The sequence below is a fragment of the Xiphophorus maculatus genome, chromosome 11, assembly GCF_002775205.1.
Source record: "Xiphophorus maculatus strain JP 163 A chromosome 11, X_maculatus-5.0-male, whole genome shotgun sequence".
In the NCBI taxonomy this organism is placed as follows: domain Eukaryota; kingdom Metazoa; phylum Chordata; class Actinopteri; order Cyprinodontiformes; family Poeciliidae; genus Xiphophorus; species Xiphophorus maculatus.
In genome coordinates, this window is record NC_036453.1 from 3872303 (window position 1) to 3898982 (window position 26680).

At 37.6% G+C, this 26680-nt stretch overlaps 3 protein-coding genes across 4 annotated transcripts; 1 reads left to right on the forward strand and 2 right to left on the reverse strand.

Moving 5' to 3' along the window:
- The first annotated feature begins 5457 nt into the window (after positions 1-5457).
- Positions 5458-7354, forward strand: LOC102218237 (tumor suppressor candidate 5 homolog). The gene is made up of 3 exons (XM_005813287.3): positions 5458-6171; positions 6297-6423; positions 6505-7354. Exons 1-3 carry the CDS (start codon positions 5650-5652, stop codon positions 6516-6518), a joined length of 663 nt encoding a protein of 220 aa, XP_005813344.2. The 5' UTR covers positions 5458-5649; the 3' UTR covers positions 6519-7354.
- An 830-nt stretch (positions 7355-8184) lies between these two features.
- LOC102237991 (Golgi SNAP receptor complex member 1-like) lies at positions 8185-16993 on the reverse strand. Its single transcript, XM_005813278.3, has 9 exons — positions 16910-16993; positions 15794-15908; positions 15095-15170; positions 14800-14907; positions 14617-14708; positions 12424-12498; positions 9067-9096; positions 8775-8857; positions 8185-8503 (listed from the first exon to the last, which is right to left on the reverse strand). The coding sequence occupies exons 1-9, from the start codon at positions 16950-16952 to the stop codon at positions 8379-8381; spliced, it is 747 nt and encodes a 248-aa protein (XP_005813335.1). The 5' UTR covers positions 16953-16993; the 3' UTR covers positions 8185-8378.
- Positions 16994-18346: 1353 nt separating this feature from the next.
- On the reverse strand, positions 18347-21582 carry LOC102238254 (beta-crystallin A1-like). Of its 2 annotated transcripts, XR_002753451.1 has the most exons (7): positions 21473-21582; positions 21197-21258; positions 21004-21122; positions 20769-20910; positions 20549-20691; positions 18648-18956; positions 18347-18446 (listed from the first exon to the last, which is right to left on the reverse strand). XR_002753451.1 is itself a non-coding variant. In XM_023341898.1 (6 exons), exons 2-6 carry the CDS (start codon positions 21233-21235, stop codon positions 18809-18811), a joined length of 591 nt encoding a protein of 196 aa, XP_023197666.1. In that variant the 5' UTR covers positions 21236-21258; positions 21473-21582; the 3' UTR covers positions 18347-18808. The 2 variants fall into 2 exon arrangements, 1 of the variants encoding a protein (XP_023197666.1); XM_023341898.1 differs by having other exon boundaries at positions 18347-18956.
- Positions 21583-26680: the final 5098 nt, after the last annotated feature.

A 26680-nucleotide genomic window follows, 5' to 3' on the forward strand; every position in this document is an offset into this window, starting at 1 on the left:
AGGCTAAAAAATATTTTTAATGCTGACCAAGTACTTTATATTTTAGTTTTCAAAAAGAAAAAGGAGTCTACTTAGATTTATATCACTGGAGGAGGAATTAATGTTCTTTTTCTCTAAGATAAAACTTGAATTTAAATTTGTGAACATTGAAGTTCAGTGCAGATTAAACCCAATTTAAAGTTTGTATATCATATTTAACTACATGATTATTCTCCCAAACACCCTGAAGATCCTTTAATACTTCACAAAAAGCTCTTTGCACTTCTGAAATGATTCCAGCGTCTGCAATCTCATGCACAGACTGTCCGCTCCTCTCGCTCGTCCCGTAACCACAGTAACTGACTGTTTCTTTGAGAGGCCGTCTGTGATTTTTAAATAACTAAAAGAACATCCAAGAATTTCGCCGGTGGCCCAGCAGAACATGCACAGACAGAACCGAGCGGCCGCTGCTAGTACTCTGACGCATGATCTTGTGTGTGTGCATCTCCTCAGGCGTTCCTACATGTCATCTAGTTTTAGCCACTTAATCACAGCTGATCGCACTCACACACACACACACACACACACACACACACACACACACACACACACACACACTCTCTCTCTCTGCGCCCACTAACCGTACGTGTGACTGGCTGCAGGCCACCTCGTGCCTACGCTTCATGTGGAGAAACTTTATAGAGGAAGTTTGACAGTCTGTTGTTCTCTGTCTGCAGGGATAAACCAAAATCAGACGAAGGAAGGAGACGGAGTTGCAGTTTGTGACGTTAAGGAGAAAGTGCGTCACTGCGCGACATGTTCTGCTGACGGCTAACTCACAGCAGTTCTTCACTGGCAAGCTTTATGTTCCTGTATGCATGCTAAAGCTGCCAGCTGAAGAACTGCTCTGGTCAGCCCTGCCCTGCATGACTCAAGAAGAAGAAGATGGACGCTGCTGGGAAAGCAGTTCAGTAAACTGGATATTTATTTTACGATTTGAATCAGTTGTATTTTGTGTTAACCTATTAATTAGTTTTTGTGGTAAAATCTTGTGTTCCTGCATGGATGTTGAGAGTGATGGGATTTTTCCGCCTTACAATAAAGAACAAAATGTTCCCTTCTGAAGTCTCATAGTACGCTTCAGAGTGAAGGCAGTAAAACCCCACAGCAGCGATCGATCTCATGTCCAAAAACTGAAAATAAAACCTCACAGGTATTGATTTAAAAACTGAAAACTCTTGTTTCCTGCTTCCTTGAATGCTCTCCATCAAGTTTTAAGACTCTATAAGTGTGGCCTCGGTTCAGTTGCTGTTACATATACTCCAGAGGAAAAGAAAGGGGTAAAAAACTTGCATAACGTCTGTTTTTCAATGCCTGAAGGCGTCTTCGGCTTTTCATCAAATTCCTCCGCAGCACGTTCATTTGTGAAGTCACAGGACAAACATGGAGAGGTGCTGGGATTTATTACTGAGGAGAAAAGTGATTTTAAGAATTTAGCTTAAATATTCCTGGGTTTTAGTAAATTTAAGATGAAGACATTTGAATAAAATATGCAGACTAATTAAAAATATATCACCGAGGTGTAAACATGACCTGTAGGAGTTTGTTGTTAAAAACGAATAAATAAATTATTTTTAAACATTTCTGTGTTTTTACTGACCAGCATAAACTTGTGAGCGCCTTGAACGGCCTGGGCTTGGTGTGCTTCCTGAAACTCGCCACCAGGTGGTGCAAAAGCAAACAGATGGACGAAATGTTGAGGAGGTAAATTCTCACTGAATTAAAATTGAGTTTAGTGAGACTTAAAAGTATGAAAGTAGTTTCTGTTTTGCATCTTTTAGGTTGAATATTTAATCATTTTAAACTTCAATGATTAATTGGAAGAATTTGATGCATGTGTAAGACCCACATTTGCTCAATTATACATAATATTCAGTTAGTTTTTAAGTTAAACAAAACAAGACATAATTATCTCATTTGTGACACTGATTGCTAAATTAGAATAATTACAGTCCTGTGAGATTTTCTTAATCTGAAACTAAGCAACACCGACACATTTGTAGTTATTCTTCTCACCAGACCTCTATTCAAAGTTGGTATCTTATGCATGCAAGAGCATAAATCAAAATACAAGACATTTGAGTTTGTCAAACTAGTTTTACTGAAGATATTCTTATAATTCAGGTTTGTGTTCAAATATGTGGAAATAAAAACTTTTGTCATTCTGCATCTACCCTCAGTGAAACTGCAGCACATATTTAATATGCCTGATACATAAAGCTAATTTAAATAAAATGAAAAAGTAGTTCAATATTACAGTTTAATAAATGGTTACAGAATTAGCTACTCAAACGAGGCTGTCTTAAACTTTAAATAGTAAATATATTTCTAGTTCATTTTGGAAGCATTTTGTTACATTTACTGGTGGATGTGGAATTAAATACAACTTTATCATTTATTAATCAGTTACTTTCTAATAAACAACCAATTAATTTTATACTGTGTGTCAGAAATTCAGTTTTTCTTTTTTGGTTGCAAAATGTTTAATAAATAAAATTTTATAGCAACCTGTTGATGTTTTAACATGGTGTTCATTCTGTACGCACTCTATCACTATATTGAATGAATTGTGAATGAACAGTTTGTGGTGCTGCTCTCCATCTTCAGGATCACGGTGATGAGGAAAAGACAAATGTCCTAGTTGAAGCATCACCGTCCACTCCGGAACGAGACGCTGAATCGGTCAAACTCAAACAGTTAATCACAAATAATGAAGCTAAATTAAACCAAATTTCTTCTAAAATTAAATCCTCCCGTCTCCCCTATGGAAGGTGTAGTAATAATAAACTGCAATCAAATAAAAACAATTACGGAAAATTAGGCATTTCGTCTCAAATTCACGGATTCTTAAATTATAACTCACAATATTAGAAGATATTGTGAGTCAACTTTATGCATCTTCTGATGCATAAAGTTGAGCAGTCAGGTAAAGTTTGCATGTCGGTGTGCAGATGCTTGTCCTCACCTGCTCACGATGTTCAGCCGCTTCCCGCCGATAAACCCGGTTTTCTGGGGAAATCCTGGCGCATTTTGTAGATAATTGTCCATTCTGACGTGTCGCGGACCTCTAATGTCCAAAAATAAAACTGTCCGAGAAAGACCGTGGCTGGCAGCAGGTGACTTGGTACTTCAACACATTTCCAACTGGAGTGTTTGGAAAATATATAGGTAGCCTATATACATATGCAGTTTATTTCTTGCAACAAAAAAAATGGACGAAACAATACCTTACAACTTAGATGGAAACAAAACTTTACTTAATCTGATGTTACAAGTTCTAAAAGTGGTCAAAAAAAGATAATTTTTACCAAAACTTCCCGTCATCACACGAACAAAACAACCTCCACCGCCCCGCCGGTGCTCGTAATCACTTAAATCACAGGAGGGTCTAAACTTTACCAAAGTAATCTAAACATTTCAAAATGTAAAAAATAATTACAGATTTTGGTTTTAAACTAACTCGAGTACATTCTAAACTAAATTGATATAAATATTTATAAGAATACAACATGATCAGGCCCGAAACCTGGGAGTAGTGATGGACTCTGACCTGAACCTCCAGAGCCACATAAAGACAGTCACAAAGTCGGCCTTCTATCACCTGAAGAACATTTCCAGGATTAAAGGACTAATGTCTCAGCCAGATCTAGAGAAACTCATCCATGCATTCATCTTCAGTCGTATTGATTATTGCAACAGCGTCTTCACAGGTCTGTCCAACAAATCAATCAAACAGCTGCAGCTGATCCAGAATGCTGCTGCTCGCGTTCTCACTAAAACCAGGAAGATAGAGCACATAACACCAGTTTTAAAGTCCCTCCACTGGCTCCCTGTAGCTCAAAGAATAGACTTTAAAATACTGTTGTTAGTTTATAAATCACTGAACGGCTTAGCACCACAATACATTAAAGATATGCTTTTATTGTATCAACCTTCCAGACCTCTCAGGTCTTCTGGTTCTGGTTCTGCTCTGCATCCCCAGAACCAGAACCAAACGAGGAGAAGCAGCTTTCAGCATCTATGCACCACAAATTTGGAACAAACTTCCAGAAAACTGTAAAACAGCTGAAACACTGACTTCCTTTAAATCTCGACTAAAAACCCACCTGTTTAGATTTGTATTTGAAATGTAATCAATTACAAATTTATTGATGTAACTTGACTTAATGCTTTGTTTTGATTATTGATTCTATATTGCATTGTGTTTCTGTGTTTGTAATGATGTAAAGCACTTTGAAATGTCTTGCTGCTGAAATGTGCTATACAAATAAAATTTGATTGATTGATTGATTGATTGATTGATGTGATGTGTGTGGGTAGGAAGGCCCTCCTGTAGCAGACTGTATTACGGTGACTCTGAATAAGCATCTGACCGAAGACATTTCGGTGTGGCAAAACAGACTCATAAAGAGGATGATCAGATTTTTCTGGACTTTTTAAAGGATCTTCTTTGCTCAGTAATGTTCTCCAGCCTCCCCAGAACAGAACCAGCCGTCTTTCGCGGCCATTTTGACACCCTGGCCCTGATGCTGCCACCCTAACAGATGGTGGCCGAAGAAATTGCAGCCTCCACTTGAGGCTGACTTGTAGAAGATATGCATCATCTTGCTGCAACCTTGAGAAAAAAAGTTAGTTTCTGCACCTGAACCTCTCTTCAAATTATTCCTCAGGTACAACCTTCTGCAGCAATTTTCATTTTAATGCCATTTTAAGTTCAAATGTCACCATTGGTAAAAGAAGGAGGATTTTAAGAACCCTTACTGTCTGATAAAGGTACAATGACACTGGAGATGAAGCGACTTTTTTGTGCTAAGTTGGAGGTTAGCGTCAGATGTTAAGGTTGAGACGAAACTTTTAAAATTATTTATAAAAAAAACAAAAAAGAAAATACAAATTAAGAATATTTAATTTTTTCTGGTCGATAGGGAATGTTTTTTTTTTTTTTTTTTGGTAAAAGGAAAAGAAAAATCGGGGAGCAAAAACCTGAGTTTGCAACCCCAATTTTAAGAAACAATGGAGCAGCTGCTCCACTTTTGTCACATTTCAGGTGTAAATATATTAAATAGAACAGACTGGTCCCTACCGAAATACATAGCTCATGCTTTTAAAAACAAGAATGCTATAAACATTTAGCAAAGGCTTTATTGAACTCATAAAACCAAAGATTTTCACAGGTCATCTGAGGTTCCTCCACTTAAAAACCTCAATAAGGCCAAACTTCGCAGTAGTTTCTCAGTCAGCAGATCGTAAATATACTGAAAGGTTTGTGATTCCGCGTCCGCTCTCTTTCCTTTCTCCATTACACGCACTTGGCCGCGTCCTGGCTGCTGATCTGGCTGCTGCCGCCGCGCGTAAATGGAATGCTTTTACGCACCGCGCGCGTTCACTTTAAAGGAGGTTTAATCGCTTTTTTTGCCATTCCCATGCCTCGCCTGGTGCTTAGGGCTCCTGCGCTGGTGATGCGCCGAGGATGAGAGGAATGGATGCTGTAATACCTCACAAAGCTAACACCAGAGGGTGGGGGTAAAACGCGAGGCGTGCGTCACCGGCAACTAAACGCCAGAGGGACAGAGACGTCAATAACATCGCGTTCATCAATAAGGAATCTGGATGGAGTTAGACGGTTTATTAAATAGGCCGCTCTCTGAATTTGAACGCTTTAATGTGATGACCCCCCAAGGAGAACAACTGAGGGAAGACTTACTGGGACCTCCATCCTACCGCTCGGTGATGGCTATCAACACTGATGCCGCTTTCGAGAAGAGTGGCCTGGGCGAGAGGGAAGTCTCCAACTTAACCGACTTCCAGGACACCGAGAAGCTGCTGAACAAAACCCCCGCCGAGCCGACCGGAGAGAGCAACCTCAAACCCTCCGACTCCTTCCCTCTGAACACCAGAGGCAGCGTCCGCTCCCTGGACGCGGAGCAGAACGGACGCCGGTCCCCGCTGAAGTCGGGATCCATCGGGCAGCTGACGGCCCCACCCAGATCTACTTCCCGGCTCAGCCTGGGCCAGCTCTCCTCCCCGGTTCCACCGGGATCCGAGCCGCCCAGTTACCTCTGGCTGGCCGTGGTGTCCTGCTTCTGCCCTGGAGTGCCGTTCAATGTCTGCGCCTTGTGGTACGCGAATGTGGTGAGTGTTTGCAATCCTTTAACGACTTTCTTCTAGTTTATTCTAGTTTTTTGGCACCACAGGTGGTTCTCCTCCAGCAACGCATTTAAATAATTAATGCTTGGTGAATTTTTCTTTCCCATCAGTCGAGGTCAGTTCTCCACACGGGAGATATCGAGGGAGCAAGAAAGTATGGGCGTCGATCAATGCTGCTCAGTGTTCTGGCGATGCTGACGGGTGTGGTTGTAATCATCTTCATAGTGCTTACAATAGGTATGAAGACAGGCCGAGTGCTGGCTCACTGTAGGATGACTTAAATGTTTAAGATATTTTCCTTTGCTCTCTTTCTCTTAGAGGCCCAACAATGAATCAAGGCGGATGGAAACAGTTTCCCTTAACTTCTCCAGATCTCTAAATTGCACAGAGGAAAGAGGATCTCAGATTGAAGACGGAAGGAAGCACAAAATATGAGCTGAAAAAGTCTGAAGGAATTCCAATGTGCACATTTTTTTTGTTCAGTTTTTCTGCTGTGGACCAAAAAAGAAAAAAAAAGTATGAAGAAAGATGATGTGCGTCATTCGTCCTTTTCAGGAAACGCGCCTGCTTGATAACCCCACAAACTCAGGAACAAAGGAATGAGGAGAAATCCTTTCAGAAACCAAACTAGACGGACTTTAAGAGGAATTTAAGGACTCCCATAAGAACGAGTGTAATAGGGTGAAGATAAAGAAATGAAAGAGAAAGCAAACCCTGCCTGCTGTTTAAAAAAATCTGCTACAATCAACTGGACTTTTATGGCTGAAGGGAAAAAAATCTGTTTACAAAAAGTTTAAAATGGAGATGCACCGATAAAGATTTCTTTTTTCAGGTCTGAACTTTAGATTTTCTGCATTTTATTCTGCAGGTTCTTTCATATTTTTAATAGTTCTGACTCCTAAAAGCTCGGCTTGGTTGGCTGATGCTTTCATAGCCACAACTTTCGACTTGCGGGCCAAATAATTAAGTTAAAAGCAAAAATATATTTATCCAATTAAAAAAGGCAAGAATATTTCTACAAAATAAACTAGAAAAGTCATATTTTAATGAAACTGTATGAGTTCAGGAATGGGCTTTATGTCACTCCTTTATGTCACTTCCATCCATCCATCCATTTTCTAACACCCTTGTCCCTAGTGGGGCCGGGAGGGTTGCTGGTGCTTCTCCAGCTACGTTCCGGGCCAGAGGTGGGGTCACCCTGGACAGGTCGCCAGTCTGTCGCAGGGCAACACAAAGACAGACAGGACACACAACCATGCACACACACTCACACCTAGGGAGAATTTAGAGGGACCAATTTACCTGACAGTCATGTTTTTGGACTGTGGGAGGAAGCCAGAGTACCCGGAGAGAACCCACGCATGCACAGGGAGAACATGCAAACTCCATGCAGAAAGACCGCAGGCCGGGCATCAAACCCTGGACCTTCTTGCCCTTTGAAAACTTATTTAATGTAATGATTTGACTGTTCCTTTGGGTAAATTTTATAGTTCTATTTACTATAAAATCGAAAAGGGGAAGGTGTCACGCCCAATATATTTCAGCATTTTTATGTTTTGTTGGTGAAAAACATTTTAAAACGTGTCCTTCGCACCAATATTGATTTGGAAATAGGGCCGCACAACATCATTCCAAGGGCTGCAAACGGCTCCTGGACCTTATTTTGGACACCCTTGGTTAAAAAAGTGATTTAATGAAAAGATTCAGATTTTTCCGTTTTCGACCTGTTGATTGGTGCATCTCTAGTTTAAAACATTTGAATCCTTTTTGCTGTTCTAGTTGATGTCCTGCTTCACGTGCTAACTTGATAAGCTGTACTGACTCCTGGTTGGCTTCCACATAGCTGTGTGAATGTTTACAATAATCTATAAACAATGAAACGGGGCGTTTCCCTTCATATGCACTCATGTTCGGACTCTGATGCTCATGTTTATACCTTCATACTGTACGACTGTGCCATAGTTCTGCATGGCTGAAATAAACTTGACTGAGCATGACGGATTTGAACGCTCACCACCTTTTAATTAAGAAAAATTTACATCAACAGAACATAATCCCAGGAAAATATTTCTTTAAGCATTTATAGTGTAAACATCGCAAGAAAACAACCTTTAGCGATTACTTCTCTCAGTTACAACACAGAGTAGCATATAAATCTCTTGGCAACATCTGGTCTGAGTTACAGCAGATATTTAGTGGAAAGTGTAGAGCAGAAGGAGAATGGTGCAGATACCAATCACTCCACCCAGGATTAAAGAGTCCCTCCTCTTGCGCAGATCGATTTTTTGGATGAGGCTGTTGATAGCAGGGAAACGATCTGATGGAGAGGGGAATTGTGGTGAAGGAAAAATAATTAAGAGCCGAGCTGAGCCTGCCTTCCTCGCAGTAAGTAAGAGACAAAAAGCAGCAGGGAAAACGAAATCCATTAGTGGGATTTCTAATATAACCAGGCAAATACTAATAATAATTAAAAAAGCATTAATGGGAGCTAATGATGCAGTTGTTATAGAAATGCTAAGATCACAAAGAGCTGAAATATGAATCTAACAGTGAGACAAAAGCAGAATCGATTTGAGCTAAAAGGATACTGGCCAAAGTTGTGACCCTGGTTTGAATGGACTTCAGCATCCCACGCTGAAATGTGATGTTCTCCTTTGTAGCCATGGCGATGCTGGAGGAAGAAGACAAACCAAGAGGGATCAGGAGCAGAAATGCAGAAACATATCTGCCTTTGTGATATCACGTTACACCGCATTTACTGTCTCAGTTAACGAGCTGAAAAGTACAAAAGTCGGCTTTAATCGACCAGAACGAGTGGGATTTCTCCTGGTGTGTGGGAGTGAAGGGAGAGAAGAGGGCCGGATGCGGCTATAAACTTACCTTATTGCGTTGTCGATGAGACTATTTGAGCTGCGAACATAAAAAGAAAAAAACGAGATTAAAAAGTCGAGCTCCATCTGACAAATTAAAGAGATGGCTTCAGCTTAAAATAACCTTCTGAGATGATTTCAAACACAATTTGGACGGCACATGCACTCAGGCGGCCATTTTATTGGTTCTCCTGGTAAAATTGTACAAAACACCTAAAAATTTAAGAAAAATTTCAACCTTTACTTGTGTAGCAAAGCAAATACATTATGTAGATATAATAGTTTCAAACAAAAGAAAATAGACATTCAGGAAATTACTCAAGTAAGAGTTAAAAAAGTATTTACTAAAGGCTTTACTCAAGTACAGAGTAACTGATAATCAGACAGATCGAAATATAAAATATAACTAATTATTACCCAACACTTATCTCTAATGAACCAATTTGGTTTTTATTTGGACAGATGTTTAAAAACACCAAATGAAGCTGTTTGTTGTATTAAAAAAATACACATATCAAAAAGTTTATTACGTCACATAGAGGTTCATAAAGTATTACAAACGTTTCACCAAACTTCACAGTGGTCATAAAATGGTTTTCCACACGTTTTCCTCCAAATAAACTTTCCACTCCTTCACTCGCCTCAGCGTGAGGCAGAACGTCACGCTGGTTTCTGAACATGTTCATAAACATTTCAAAAGGCGTTCACTCAAATTATAACATTTTGTTTTTCAAATTAAATAACAAGCAGTTTCATTTAAAGTCTCTGTAAAGTTTAACAGGCCCCATGTTTATGTTTGTGATGGTAGAAATGCAATGTTTTTTTTAAAGTAGGCAAAGGGCAAAAGCTTTCTAGTTCTTGAAAACTCACTGCAAAAAACACAAAATCTTATTTTTTTTGTCTAGTTTTTAGTACAAATATCTTAGTACACTGAAAAAAGACAAACAAAACTTACAAGCAACTTTTCAGCAAGATATAGGAGTTTTTAAAAGTCAATAACTCATTAACATTGATGGAAAAATACTTGTTTCATTGGCAGATTATTTCACTTATAACAAGACACTTTCCTCATTTTATAAGTAAATAATCCTCCAATGGAAGTGTCACTTTTCATCAATATTTAGGAATTATTTACTCTAAAGCTCATACACTTTGCTGAAAAGTTACTTTATTAGTTAATTTTGTGTTTTTTTCAAGTGTACTAAGATATTTGTAATAGAAACTAGATGAAAAAAATCGTTGCTAACATTTTGTGTTTTAGCAGGGATTTTATAAGAGACAGAAATTAAAGCATTTTATTTTTACTGTCCAGATTGTGACTAATTAGACCAAAAGCAAAACATTTGTCACAAATCTACCAACACAGTAAGGCCTTTTGTCATGAAATATGAACTAATATTGAATCCTGCAGGGCTGATTGCTGTTTAACGGAGGGATTCGGTCGATTAGCATCAGATATTCTGTGTAACAGATCTTCTCTGGACACATCGGCGTTTCAGAGCAGTCGCCTGATCTTTCTCATTAGCAGGAAAGGATAGCAGGACTGTAGAGGGAAGACAGTGAGCTTGAACGCACTCATCCGTGTTTCAGCAGGCAGCCATTAGCAGCCCTGGTAAGTGACGGACTGAAAAATGAAGTGTTCGGTCCAGAGCTGAAAGAGGATGGAAAGGTAGCAGCGAGCATCCTGTCAGACTCCACTGGAGACCAAAAATCAATACAGAGCTTTATATTTTCTCCATCTATTCGTCTCCACTGCTGTCCTCCGCATTACTGCCGAGCCTACATTAGCTGGCACAGAGTTCTTCTTTTAACATGATCCAATTTTTCTCGATTTACTCAAATTCTGCAGCAGAGAAACTGGCTGAACAGAACCTTGCGTAATAAATTAGCATATATTTTTCACTTTTTCTTCAAATGATCTGTGTAAACCTGGAGATATTTCTCTCAGTACTGCATGTGTGATGTATATCCCTTTACATGCACGTGCAGCAGGTTGCAGCTTCATTATTATTACATCAGGCCAAATGGGAAAGAAGCAAAGCAGAAACTGGTATCAGTATCTATCTGCAGCCTGCAGGACAGCAAACCCTACCTGCCTGATAAAACCATCATGCGACAAGTTCAACAGAAATGTTGCTGATGCATTTTAACAACTCAAATATGCTCCAATGGAAGTTAGCTTCCCATTGTTAACTTCACATTGTCTGCCAAGAGAAACATTAGAATAAACCAAACATTAAATGCTACAACAACGAAAATGTACTAATAGGAGTTTTTCCTTCCAATTACCTTCCTATAACTGTGCTTAAATAATACTCTGTGGATAATCACCTTCTGCTGTCAAGTCAACAGTCTTCCCTGTGATTGTGTTTAATATTTAAAGGTCCCAATAATCTATATGTGGCCAGTCGGGCAGCCTGATCATACACAAATCAGAACCATCCAGCTGGTCCTGTTCGGACTATTTTGTGCTGCCCGGCTCCTTTTGTCTCAGAACGCATTAAGCTGTGGACTTGGCAGCTCCTTTGTTTTGTTTTGGTGATTTACTACCTTCATCTGAGAATGGAGGAGCTTCTAAAGAGACGACACACAATGAGGAGCTTTATTTTATCTATCTGTGTTTGCAGAGCAAACAGGAGACTAAGAAGTGGCAGAGCAAGCAGCTAACAGGCGAGTCAAAAACTGACCGCCTACCGCTCTGTGTCCGGTATAATATCAGCTTTCACTGCTATGCAGATGACACCCAGCTCTGCTTTTCCCCCTTCCTCCCTTTCTGACTGTTTGAATGAGATTAAATTGACACTTTTCTTGATGCTAGATTAATTAACTTGAATATAGTCCATACAATAAACAAAAATGGAGGTATTTAGTGTGCAAATTAGCTAAATTATGCATAAATTTAACAACTAGACAGAAGTGGTGTGCAATCGTTGGGAGTTTTTTAACAACAACAAAAATCAAACTGGATTAATACTAGCAGCGGTTTAGCATTAATCTAAAACCGGGATAATCCATCAGTTCTTTACATTCAAAAAATTAAAAATAAAAAAAAACTTTACTGATCCCAAAAGAAAAGTAAATGTTGTTGTAACTCATATTAATTCAAATTCTTCAGCGTTATCGTAGATTATTTCCTCACTGTTCACCTCACTGTAAAGCAGAAGTTTAAAAATATTGTTCAATATATACATTTAAATGAGACTCACAATTTAAAAAATGTTCTTTTACTTTTTAAAATGAAGAGGAAATTACGTCTAATATACTGCAGAGGGGAAAGAATAGTTTGTTTTGCACATCAAAACATAATTTTCTTTTTTTTTTATCTGAAAAAGAGAGAGAAATATTGGATTTCCCAAAGTTTTCTTACTTCCTCAGATGTTCATGTTCCTTTAGAAAAAGTTCAGACCTCCTGTTATTCACTCCTGAGCTGCTTTTGTAGGATCTGATGAGAAAAATGAAGCAGAGACACTTAATATGAGAAACTAGAAGTAAAACAGCAAACAAGCATCTGGAAAATGATTTTTGTCCTAAAAAAAAAGAAGCAAAAAGTAAACAAGTATGAGACTAATATAAGAAATGCTTCAATGAAGTGAAGTTATATATACAGTATATACATACATTTTTAGATTATGAGAATGTAAAAATACAACTTTTATGTTTTAAAAGTACTTTATATCAATATGACAATTAAAAAACTATATTTTTCAATATATTAAAATTTGAATAATTCATATGACTGACAAAAACCCCCAACTAAATCAAGCAAAATTATTTTTTTTCCAAATCAGTTTCTTTCAATAAAGAACGTATTAAAGTTGAACAAAAACTGCAGGTCTGTGTCTGATCAAATTTTAGTTAAAACATGTTTGTTTTTCAATCAGTGGGTAGAAAATCCATAAATTTTACTCAAGTAAAAGTAACAATACTTCATTATAAGTAAAGCGTAGTAAAAATGAAATTTTTAAAGACGTTAATCAAGTAAATGTTACTGAGTAAATGTAACTAGTTACTACTCAACTCTGTTAGTTGGATTAGAAACTTTAGAAATCCAAAGAAAATCAGAAGAAATTCTGATAAAGACGATAAAGTTTGAAATGACTGAAATCAATCCTGCCTTCTTGGGCCATAAAATTGTGGGAAAGTTTAAAGTTTGTGAAATTCACTGTTTACTTCAACCTCAAAATAAAAGAATATACTAGCTTTAAACCTTAGAAAGATTCAACAGAAGTTTTTAAAACCAGTATTTATACTTTTTAGTGATTTTCTCTGCTTCAATCTCTTATTTACACCATCCAAATTATATCTGGAGCAATAATCTATCCTATTATCTGCTTTGTTCCCACACATCTCACCACTTATCTCTATGGGAATAATTAAAATTCACTTTCTTCCCTTCAGCTTCAGATCAGGGCGCATTTCTTCTCCCTCCTTCTGTCCGTCCTCCTCTCCCTCTCCTACTCTGATGCAGCATTTCTCCGGACCGGGCCGGCCACATGTAACCCACTCTCCCTCGTCTTGGGCTGAATGAAAGCCTTGTGGTTTGATTTACTGTAGAAGGCACTTAGGTAAGAGATTCCCCAGAGAAGGAGAAGAAAACGGTCAGTGAGAGGGAGATACAGATCCAGGGAGGAGGAAGCCGTAATGAAAGGAGGTGCCTCTTATTAGAGTATGAAAGATGATAGTAGGACGGGCGGATGGTACAGAAAGAAGCTGGACACATCTGCCCCCTGCTGGTTGAGAATAAAACTACCAAATTCCACTTAAAACATTTTAATAGTCAAAAAATTTAAAGAAAAACGATACAGGAAAAGGAAAGGATACCACAAGACTGAGGTGTGAAGTAAATGACAACAAGGTGAGCCTTTAACTGTCAGGATTTTGAAAATATTTATGCTTGAAAACAACATAAATAAAGTGAATTTATAAATCTGCTTCATATAAAAGTTGCAATATATAGCTTCTTTAAAACAATATTTTTCATATATTTATTGAAGCTGTTGTTATGACAGAACAGTTTGCTACGAGACAGATAATCTCTCAAATGAAAAATCTAGCTCCTCTGCATAACTAGAAACAACCAATCAGAGCCAGGAGGCGGGTCTTAGCGCTGTCAATCACAATCTTGTGTGGCGCCGCTCATCCATGCTGACAGAGGAAACTGCTACAGCTTTTCTATGTCAGCAGAGCCTGTTGTGAATGTTAAGGCTAGATAGCATAGCCACTGATGATGGTGGACAAACAGTTTTCCTGAACCGCAAGTTATTTCTAAGCCATTGTCAAATTTAGCAGCGAATACACGAGATTGATTGACAGCACTAAGTCCCTGCTCCTGGCTCTGATTGGTTGTTTTTGGTCAGGGACGTTAGTGGTAGTTCAGGGAGGAGGTGGAGGAAATCGATCTTTTCACAGATTATCTGTCTCGTAACAAACATGGTGACAGTTTTAACAAATATATTAAAAATATATTCTTTGTAAAAGTTACATACTACACCTTTAATGTTATATGGTATCCAAATTATACAGAATTTGTGTTTATGTGCCTATGTGTGGATTTGCTTACTCAATGTCTCTGTGAACAGAGCCCAGCAGGTCCTCTCGCTCTCGAAGGCTCAGGAAGTTGCTTTTGGTTTTGTGAAACTCGTGTGTGTAATCCTACCGGAAAAAAAACAAACATTATTACAGTTATAATGAGAAATCTTAAACCAGAAATCCTTCAAAAGCAGAACTGTTCAGCAGTAAGTACCTGTAAAATGTCTCTGTGTCTCTGTAAGGTGTGCCTTAAAGCCGCGTTATGCGACAAAACTCCGGGTGTGTTTGTATATTCGGCCATTTTGTCATTGACCGTCGAAAGCTGCAAACAAATTTTTGAATAAGAGTAAACTATAAATAATTTAACAAGTTAAATGAGAGAAATACATAATGATGGAAATCAACTGCACTTAATTCAAACATCTATTCTCCTGATAATCATAAAACAAAATCCTGAAAATCATTTTCATTTTAGCATTTACTGACCAAACGGTATGGATGTAACCTACTTTAGACAAGAGCTGCTCCACTTCGGAGGTCATGGCCACCAGCATGTTGTCTTGGAACGGCCCAAAAGACTCTGACCTGATTCAAGGACGAAAACAGGAAGGACGTAAAATTATTTCAAGTGTATTTTTTTATTTACAAAATGTGCTGAATTTATGTTTTTAGATGTTTTTCATTAAATGTTTCTTAGGTAAACCTGAGGTTTAATTCCTCACATTTCATAAACATTCAATGATATTGTTGCCTGTGAATCACTTTTGATGTGAAGTAATAATCCAGCTCTTCTAATTTAGTTCACCTACTTTATTACTTTCCCCTAACTCAACATGAAATCATTGAAATGCTGTCAACAGGTCATTTTGTGGTGGACTTAAACAGGGGAAAATCAGGATTTTGCAACTTTAGATGACTGATTGAGGTTTAACTGGTCAATTTTTACTGCAAACTAAAATCAATGCAAACTGACACTGTAAAAACTAAAACAGTAAAGTTTGTAAAAGAATGTAACTTGTCTCTGTCTCTGTAACCACTAGCTGAACACAAAACACCCGTTCTACTTATCAAATTCAAATATACTCGCTGCATGGTGTCACGCAAACATGTTAAAAGGTTCATCATTCATTTGGTAAAAATATAAACACATAAAACTTTTTAAAAATTACACTCTGTGCATTATAAATACCAATACGTTTTGCAGCTACCTGCTGTCTCTTTCCTGCTGGTCATGGCCGCCGCGGTAACTTGTGCAGAGTTTACTGAATGAGACCAGCTTGAGGTCCAGCTCATTCTCCAGCTGTCTGGCCTGCTTCCGTAAATCTGAGGGAAGAAACGGAGAAACGCGCTGGGAAAATATTTTCAGGTGACAGGAAAACCACAGGGTAATATAAAGCCATCTGAAGAATACTGGTGTAATACAACATAAGGGAGATGAGTTAGGCACAGAAACACATCAAACATTAATAAAATTATGTTTTCCAAGTACTTACATACCAAACATCAGCTGACTTGATTCATGAGCATATGGTTTTCTAGCTAGAGTACATTTTTAGCCTAATTTCAGAATTAGCTATACTGTTTACACACAAAATATTGCCATATTTCATAGTGTACTTTACTGGTGAAACTGTAATTCCTTACAGTAACAAACATGACAACTTGGCACCAGAAAATTCTTTTGTAAATGGATCTGAACGACAAACACTGCAAAATAAAAGTCTGCATTATCACAATTGCAAAGGATTCCTTGGGGTCCATAATTGCCGTGTGATACTGTATGTAATTAGATCATCTCTACGTCCAAAAATAAAGGGTTTGTTTACCCAAACATGATTCAAACAACCTTAAGCAATAATGCAGATTTTCTGTGACCTCTTTAAAGCCAGAGTTAACCACCGTTGTGCTTAAATTTTAAGTCTTAGATTATTAAAAACATGTAGTGAGGCAACAGACTGAAACAGACTGAAAGGGTAATGAGCTTAAAATGTGTTGTGATAAAGCTTCAGTCGTTTGTTTTAATTTCTGCCAATTTTATTAAATTCATTCGTTTACAGGCAGATTAGTAGATACTAACCAAATTAAATCAACAAAGTAGAGCCGCTTCAGTTTTTCGATACAAACTTTTTAACTTCGACGTTAACAGCCAGATGCTAACAAGTTAGCTTTGGAAATAATTAAAACACCTAATTCGCGCAGGCGACAACTTTATTCGCGTCGTGTGATGTGAGTCGATAAATATAAGTGACCCGAATTTACATAGAGTAGTAAGGACAGGTATGAGTCAAGAGTTGTTTTATTTTTCTTTCTGTTACATGTCTTACCTTCCCAGTAGTTGCTGCTGGTTGCCATGACTGTTGTTGACATGTCATCAACGGCCGTAAGGCAGAAGTAACTGTCGCACTTCTTCCGTGACCCACTGTGCCCCCTAGCGGCAAATACAAGACTTCTTTACTACTTCTTTACTTCTGTTTTTTTCTTTCCATCCGTAAACAAAGATGTCTTCTCAAAAAAGGGAAATAAAAACTAAAAGAAAGGGAATAAATATCTGTTTTTCACTATCTGTTTTTTGCTCATTTTTATAATAATAATAATAATAATAATAGTCATTATTTTAATACAATATTTATGATAATACAATGTTTATGTTACATTTTACTCCACATTTTGATACATTGTTTGTGATTAAAAAAAATGTTATGATACATTTTGCTCCAAATTAAACTTCAGCCTGTGGCACTGGACTTGAGGCAGTCCAGGTTGTTATATTAGTATATTTGACACAAATATTTGTATCTATATTTGTGCTACATTTAGCTCACCTAACAGGTTATGTTGCCTCTAATTTCCTAATTAAAAACTGACAAATTATCTGTGGGATTTAAGCTAAACTAACTTCAGGCTAAGCTAAAGTTAAAACACACTGAACCAACACCAGCAGATGGCATGACTCCCCAAAGCATTACTGACTGTGGAAACTTTACTTTTTAAAAATCCAGAGTCAGAAGAGGTTTTTTTTCTGACTCTGACTTTGATTTCCCAATGAAACACAAAATGTATTAGTCTGGTAAGAGGACTTTTGTTCTCCAGAATAACTGTCAAGTTTTCCGCGCAATGGAGTAAGCCATAACTTGATTTTTATGTGACAAAAAAGTGTTGTTGTTTTTTTAAAGTAATCTCATATTATATTTTTTAAAAATTTAATAAATTGAATTATGAGTTTAGCTGTAAGCAATAATCTTCAAAATGAATCAAATTAAACTGGAAATACATAATTCTGTCTGTGTGTAACAAATATAATAATTTCTTTTTTTAATTTAATTTCTAAGTAAATATTCAATGTTATTCTAATTTATTGAGAGGTACTAGTGTTATATCACATTCTGACATATTTCTGCAAGAAAAATCATGACATTATGTACAAACTAACTATAGGGTTTTCATTTATACTCTGAAAAAGTAGTATTTGGAGGTAATTTTTATTACGTATTCCTCCCTCCTCCGATTTGGGTCTTTAAACTTAGGAAAACCCAAAATTTGTATGGTGAAATGATTTTTTATGTCAATTTATTTCTGAAAAACCACACACATTAAATGTGATGGTTTAAATATGAGTTTTGGGTTTTAAAGAAGGAAATTTACATGTATTGTGCCTGATGAATTCATTAAATAATATTAAAACATTGTTGTTTAGTTTATTAAAGCAGCAGTGTCAAAAAATCAGCACAGAGAAGGAAGAAATCAAACATGCAAATACATCATTGTCATGAATCTGTCTGTTTCTTTGCTCATTTTCTTTATTTATTATCTTAAACACAGGCAGTCATTGATATCACATCGACACCCAGACTGGTTGTTCATCTGTGGAGAAGAAGGAAAAGAGCAACTAACTTTGAAATGTTTTCATCACCGAGGTGGAGCATCCGTTCTTTTTGATTGATTTGTTTTCAAATCTGTCATTCCTAATGCCTGTCTTTCTTATAGCCTTCCTTTATTTATGTTGTCTCCTTTAAAACAAAAATAAAAGCAAATGTGCAGGGAACCACTGACGTCAGTAAGCACCTGAAGTTCAGTCCTTTGGTCCTGCTTTGACCGTCCGGATCAGCAGAGCTGGGGGAGTTGGAGGTTGTGGGACAGGAAGAAGAAAAGAAGGGATGGAAATGTATCAGGAAGAGAGGAAAAGGGAAGGAAAAAAGGTGGAGTGAGGGAAATCCTCTCCTTTCTCAGTGCTGGATCCTCCTGATGGACTGGATCTGGGGAGTCTGGGAGTGGGAGCCAAACTCACGGTAACATTTGTACTCTCCTCCGCGGCAGTCACACTCCATGATGTACTGGTGGCCGCGATATCCAGGGTACTGATAGCACACAAAGCTGCAAGGAAACACCAAAACAGGACATTGAATCTTTCACAGAGGGAATTTTATTTTCTCTTCTGATATTCAACAAGGGTAAGTTTTAATGCATCATTCAGCATCCACAACCTTTCATCTGATATAATAATCTGATTTTTAGCAGAAACAGTCAGAAAGCAGGTCTTTCAGATTTTAGTTTCATGCATCCAGCAACCTGAGTTGATACTGAATAAATCTACTAGCATTAAGTCAATACCTTACATTAAAAACAACTGGCTACTCTTCAAAATTTATCACAATAGGAATTAAATTCTTTAAAAACACAGTTAGAAACAGACAGGCTTGTCTTTATTTCAATAAAACTAAATAACAATTTGAAAGTCGGATTACAAATGCAATCATATCTTTCAGTATTTGTAATATTGGCAGGCATAATGCACTTTATAACGGGCAATGAAGTGTTCATACAGAAATGTTACAGTGATTTTGCTGTTTATTCACTGTTTTATTTACTGTTTTTGTTTGCATAGCAACCTGCAAAAATGACAACAGACGAAAATTTACTCAGATCTGACATGTACATGTAAAATTTTAGAAATGCTTCTGTTGTCATAAATTCAATTTCATCACTGTAAACACAGCATTTGCATAGTATTGCATAAGATTCAGCAATGCTGGAACTGAGTCATGCTGTTGCAGCAGAATTGACCAGCCTGTGTAAAAAACATAACATAATAATCAAATTGTGATCAGATGTGCAACAGTGCAGAGGTCTTCCACTCCTTTTTGAGCTAAATTAATTCTTGTTTATGTCTAAATACAGTTTTATTTTATAAAACATGAGTTTAATAAATCAGAAAATGTGTTGTTGTTACTGTAAATGCAGCCACTGCACTGAACCACGTTGAAAATCTCCTGGTTATTCCACCAAATCTGAACTCTTCCTGAGTTAAAACATTAATACTGTTGTTTCTAAATGAATGTTAATTTGTTTTCTCTGCATTATTTGAGGTCTGAAAGTATTGCATCTTTTTTATTATATTGGCCGTTTCTCATTTTCTGCAAATAAAAACAAAACTTTTGCTTGGAATTTTGCGGACGTGTTGTCAGTAGTTCATACAACAAAAGAGCAATGTTGATTTTACTCATATTTATAGCTATAAAGAGTAAGTGTTTGTTCCTTTTTTACCTATTTGGGTATTTTTTTTTCTTTTATATTGCTCAAAATAAAGCAAAAAAACAAAATCTCATTCTTGTTTTGGGCCACATCGAGATTATAAATGTTTCAGAAAAATTGTCTCTGCATTCAATGAATTCTTCTTACAATAAAAAAATTAATTTGAACATCTTTTCACACTGATGTAATCTGACAGATTACAGATTAAAAACTGCTTTGATTTGATTGATATATAATATTTAGGTACACAAAGGTTATTTTGAAGAGCTGGAGTTTGACAAATGCAATAAAGTAACAAATTTGGACTGTTTTGTTATGATTAATAATCTTTATACTGTTCTGCTTCACTGATCTAACTTCCTTTCAGTCTTTACTGAACTGATTAACTTGCATTTCTTTTGCATATCTATTATTCATCAGGAGGAAGAACTCACGCGCCGCAGTGGATCTGCATGGATCCGACCTCGTTGTTCATCCAGCCCATGGCCTGCAGGGACGGGTAGTCGTCACACAGCTCAAACTGACGCCCCATCATGTTCTCCATCTCAAAGATGGTCATGCGGGACTCCTTGTGGTTCTGCAGAGGAAAAGCAGCTTCATTGCAGCTGGAGCTGGTGCTAAAAAAGGTTCAATTGTGCAACTTTTTGGACCTACAGCACAGCAGATGGGCCTGAAGGAAATCATCCTCTCAATGCGATAGGAGTTGCTGCCGCTGTAGGCCTCGAAGCGAGGGTAATCGCCCTTCTCCAGCACAAACTGCTGGCCACAGAAGCTGGAGTGCTCATAGCCGACCCAGCTGCGGGTCAAACACCGGGGAACCATATAACCAGCAAACTCTTTCCAGAAATACATAAAAAAAAATCAAAAGAAAGCCTGAGTGGATACGTACGCGCCACACTCCACCTTCAGGGAGCGGATGTTCTCCATCCCACACTCCATGATGTTCTGGCAGCAGGCGGTGAACTCCATGCGCCTGCCTTGGAAGTACTCCTGATCGTAGACGGTGATCTGCAGAGCAGAAACGGATCGGTCATGGTGCATGAGGCTGAAGACGTGGGTGGGAAGTACAGCGTGGAGCTCACCTTCCAAGGGCCCATGGGCATAGGGTTTGTCAGAGCCATTGTGTCCTTTTCTTCAGCTGTACCTGTCAGGAAAACACACCAGCAGTCAGGATATTAACGGCATAAGATGCTCACAGAAGCTCTGTTCTCCAGCTTCTGTTTTTCTTCCTTTTCGTCTGTGTTTAACTTTCTGTTTCAAATGACAATCAGCTACAGCTGCTTTTCTGTTTGATAAATCACATCGATGCCCAAGGACATTTAAAATGTTTTGCATTGTTTGTATCTACGTTGACCTACCCAAACTGATGAGCTGTGTGGTGCAGGGTTCCAGTCTGCAGCAGCAGGGCGTATTGGGGTATATATACACCCACGGGTTGCAGGGGTCGGGGCTCGGCACGCCTGCGTCCCTGTCAGCAGTTTGCTTTGTTTTGTTGTGAGGGCCACAGAGGGGTTAACGCACAGACACACTTTGATTCATGCAAACACAAAGAGGGAACTTTGCTATACTGCGTTACATGGTAAATCTATACATTAGGTGAAAAAAAAAACAGAGGGCAGCTTTTCACAAAGGGATTTTTTATCAGATAGATCGGGGTGTTAAAACTGTTCTTAGAAAGTAAATTTGTAAATTCTGATTCGAGGATTCGTGCAATGTTTTTGGAAAAGATTGACGACCCTCATATCATATTGGAAATAAAATTAGGACGAGATATAAATAATTTTTTTGCCAATTTGTGGTGATTTTAATCCACTGGCAGCTTGTCGAAATACTACGTGTCAATTAGTCAGTAAAATTTATTGAATTTTTTTTAGATCACTGAACCCCATTGAAAACCTCGTGGTTTTTCCACCAAATATCTGAACTCTGAACTCTTCCTGAGTTAAAACATTTGTATTGTTGTTTCTAAATTAATATGAGGTATGAAAGCACTGCCTTTTTTCGTTATTTTTTGCAAATAAATAGTAAATTTTTGCTTGTAATTTCAGAGACATGTTGTCAGTAGTTCATATAATAAAAGAACAATGTTCATTTTACCCAAACATTTACCTATAAAAAGTAAAATCAGAGAAACTTATAATTTTACATGGTCTCTTACTTTTTTCCAGAGCCGTATATTAACTCTTGCAAAAGTTGTAAATTTTTTGTATTACACCCACAAACTTTAATGTATCTTATTTGGGTTTCACATGGTATATACCAACACAAAGAAGATTATGAATGTGAAGTAGAAGAAGCATAGTTTTCATTTAAATTTAAAGAGTAAATAAAATCTGTTGCAACCATCTAAAGTCAGGTAATGAATAAACAAAACCCTCCTTTGAATAATTTCATCTTAGTTTGTGTCCAGCTGAAGAACTCAGAGGTTTTTTAGAGATCATTAATGAACAAACAGCATCATGAAAAATAAGGAACATCACAGAAAGGTCAGCAGGAAGTTTCAAGGTCATAAAAGAGCATCTGAAGTTTTAAATGTCTTGTTCAATCTGCACAAGATTGTCATGAATCTCTGTTGGGAGAACAACTATTAACATTTTTAGTTTAACTTTAAAATGTGTCACATATGGGAAAGCATAAGCAGAAGAAAAATTGCAGTTTGCTATAAACTTTGTAGAGAACATGGAAAAGAAGGTGATCTGCTCAGAAGATAAACTTTTCAAACAAATTTCAATAAAATGTGGTGGAAAACTAACAGAACATCCCCACAGTGAAACACGCAGAAATGCTTGTCTTCAGCAGGCAGGGCGATGGATGGAGATAAATGTCAGGCAGTTCAGAAGAAAAAAACAAAACAATTTGAAGCTGTAGAAAACTAGACTGTGACGAAGACAACAATGCTAAACGTACAAAAATGATGTGAAATATGATCCATCTGATCGGTTTGAGCTTAGACAATTTAGCAAATTGATAAAAAAAGAAATTTTAATTTAAGTTCCTTGATGTACAAAACTGATGAAGAGTGAAAAGGTGCCTCTAGAAATTATACACTTAGCAGAGATTAATGCAAATGAATGCCATGCTTCTGAAAGATTTCCAATAAAATCCTAATAAAATGTATAAAATGTTGTTTTGTGACAAAAATGTTGGAAAATTGAAACAGTATGACTGCTTTTGCAACCCAACGCCTTCGATAAACCATTAAACTGATTTTTTAAATCAAACATATAAACAATTTAGCCAGATTGTCCATCTATAGTTATTTAAAATTTGATTCCTCTTGTCTCTTTTGTTTAGCTAAAAGTAGCCACATGTGTTTTTGAATAATCAGCTGAGAGACGTCGTCAGTGACTTTGAAATGTCAAAAACTGTGATTATATTGGCAAAAAATTATGAAATTAAGAGGTTTTGTCAAACTAGCTTGATTGAAACTGAGGTGAACGTGATTTTTAAATCCTGATTTATGAATGAAAATGTTTGCTTCTCTTTTTGGAAAATTTGTGCCACTGAGTAATTGCCTGGGAAGAGCAGGGCAGTGGGACTCAAAAGGCTTCACTGGCATCCACGACGTTACATTGATTTACTTTGTTTTCTGTTTCATCAAATAAATCAGGGAAAAACCCACAAACTTCTACTTTTTATTGCATTTATTTTTGAAATAGCCTCAAAAGTTGAATTTGTTTTCTGTGGTTCAGTGTAAGCAGAACGAGTGTTTGGTAGGTGAGCTGACCCTCGTCTCTCTTCTTGCTGCCCTGAACAATAAACATTTAGGAATGGCTTCCTGAGGTCAGCACATTGTCCAGACTCCCCGTCTCTGCCTGTGTGTGTGAACATGTCTGTTTACGTGCCGGTCCATGTCATGATCTGAACAGATCCGAGCACAATTAGTGAGAGCAGCGCTTATGCTTTTACAATTTATGTCAAAATGTGACTTTTTTTTTTCAATCAAAGTGAATTTATGCGGGTCGAAGCGAGAGGCAGGACAGGGGTTGATGTATGTATGTGTGTGTGTTTCTGCTGATGATAGCAGCAGCTCAGACGTGACAAAGGGACGAGCAGACTCAGCAGGCCCGTGTGAAGAGCCCACAGTGACCATATAGCGAACAGCCAGAGTGAAAATACAGAAATCCCATCTACAACACAAAACTTTGGTGTCTTCTTCAAACAGTGAGCCACCACAATAAAATACCTCGTGAAAAACACGCTACATAAAATAAAAAACAAGAAAACAAAGCAAGAGTTTCGTTAAACTTTGTTTTGTGAGTTTTAGACCTGAACATCTATGTTTCACACAAAGACAGTTACAAAGCCGGCCTTCTATCACCTGAAGAAAGTTTCCAGGATTACAGGACTAAAGTCCCAGCAAGATCAAGAGAAACTCAACCATTCGCTGACCTTTAGTCGTATTGATTACTGCAACCGAGTTTTCACAAGTTTGTCTAAAATATCTGTGTGTTACTAATGTGTCTGTACTACTTATTTAATTTCATTGCTGACCAAATTACACTTTTTAAATTTTGCTGCTTATGCTACAATGACAATACAGGCAACTGAATTGGATTGAAAATGTCTCTCGATTGAGCAATTTCTCTCAGGTTTCACTGATTTCACTGATTCCTGTTGCCATTTGTCAAAGAGTGTTTCTTATGTTTGCTTTAGGCAGGTTTGTACTTTGCTCTTGCACAACGTTGTGGATAAATTATAATCGTAAAGAGTATTTGCAGTGCAAATTAAAAATGCCCTGATCATTTGACTTTGTTGCATTAGAAAACACTGCAGAGATTAGACTGTCAAAATGAAAACCTGACAAAACTATTTGGCTTCATTATTCATATATCTGGACACTGCCGGCTGTTTCACGGACATGAATATTTGCTTTTGAAGAAGTGACACGCTGTTAGAGGTTTTCTGCTGGGTTTTGTTTTGAGAAATGCACCAGCTGTTGTACAAAAATTTATGCTGATGTGAGAAATGCACCAAAGCAACTCAGAAACACTGTAATAACTTGCAAAGACTTGCCCTCTGTCACAAAGAGTATTTTTTTCTTTACACAACATGCAGTGTGATGATATCACACCCTGGTGCTTTTACCGTAAAAGTAAACTATCTCTTATTTTTTTATACCAACAACTTTAATAAAAATGTGAATCCACTCTGTTTGGCAGTGTCTAGTGGCTGTAGTTTGCTTATATTTTCACTGAATAGTATCTAAAGGTGCTCTAAAAAAACGCTGCCAGGATGGTGAAGAGCTATTCTGACGCAGGTTGTCTCTCTCGGGGCATCAGAGGTCATTCAGCTTCTTAAGTGAAATGGGGATGAATCATTTCCTGCGGCCTTTAAAGAGAACAGACCTGGTGGTAGTTTATGAACTGAAGCATTGGATTCTTCAGCATCCAGGAGGTGGGCACGTGTATTTATAGCAGAGGTTCAAATTAGGAAATTTAATGCTCACAATAAATGTCTTGTTGAGATATTTCTCAGAGTAAAACTCGGAGTGAGTGTGATTTCAGCCACAAGTCAAACACAGCTGAAGAAATTTATCCAGTGGTGTCTGTCCAACACAAGATCATATAAAGTGCTGTGCAAAATGGTTTTCTTCTTTACAGATGTCTAATCTAAGTAAATACCAGTGTTTAAATCATTATTTCACTCATTCAAGGTTATAATGTTATGTCCTCACCAAAAACAAACTGGAGTGTTGCCTTGATTCCTTCACACATAGTTGAGAAATCCTTTAATCTCCATGGCAACCAGTCAACTATGCAAAAGACCTGGGTGGGCCTAGCTCCGCCTCCAAGACGCAGCTCCTCCTCGGAACTGCAGTTTCCAAGCTTCTGACTCCCCATTTAGCTCCTTCAAACTAGCCAGCAGCAATTAGCAAACACCTGGTGGAACTGCGTATCTGCTGAGTTCGTTATAGCAGCTACTTCTCAGTAAAATGCTGGTAAAAAAAAAACTTTGTTAAAGGGTTAACAGAGGAGAGATGTTGTGATGACTTCCTGAAGGTGGAGTTTCAGAAAGAGCAGGAGCTTTTAAAGAGAGAGGCCCAATTTCAAGGTGTTAAATTACAAAATTTACAACAACAAAAAAAAACACATAGTATTGCTTCTTTAAGTGAAAAGTGCAATGCAAAACAATACAGGCTAATTTAAAAAAAGTGTTTCCTAGTCTGGTTATGCCACCCTGGGTCCATGCAGAGTTTTTCTAATGGAGACATTTTTAATAGTTTTTATCATAAATGTCCAGTTTTAGATTATAGCACAGCATCTTTCTTAAATTCAGTTCCACACTTATTGTTTGTTATTTGACAAAAATAAGACGGGCCTTTGTGTTCTTCTTGTTCAGAATGTATTTATTCTATTTTTTTTACTCTTGGTTGTTTGCATAAATATTTTAACGCCATCCAGTGTGAACAGTCTGTGGCTCTGAAGTGAGTCTTTCTAGGAAGACAGACTCCATCAGCCAGAAATAGCACGTCGCAGTAATTAGCTTATCGCACATGTAAGCAGCATAAAGAGAAGCAACTGAAACCTGCAACTCTGAACCACAGTGAAATAATCAGAGCTGCT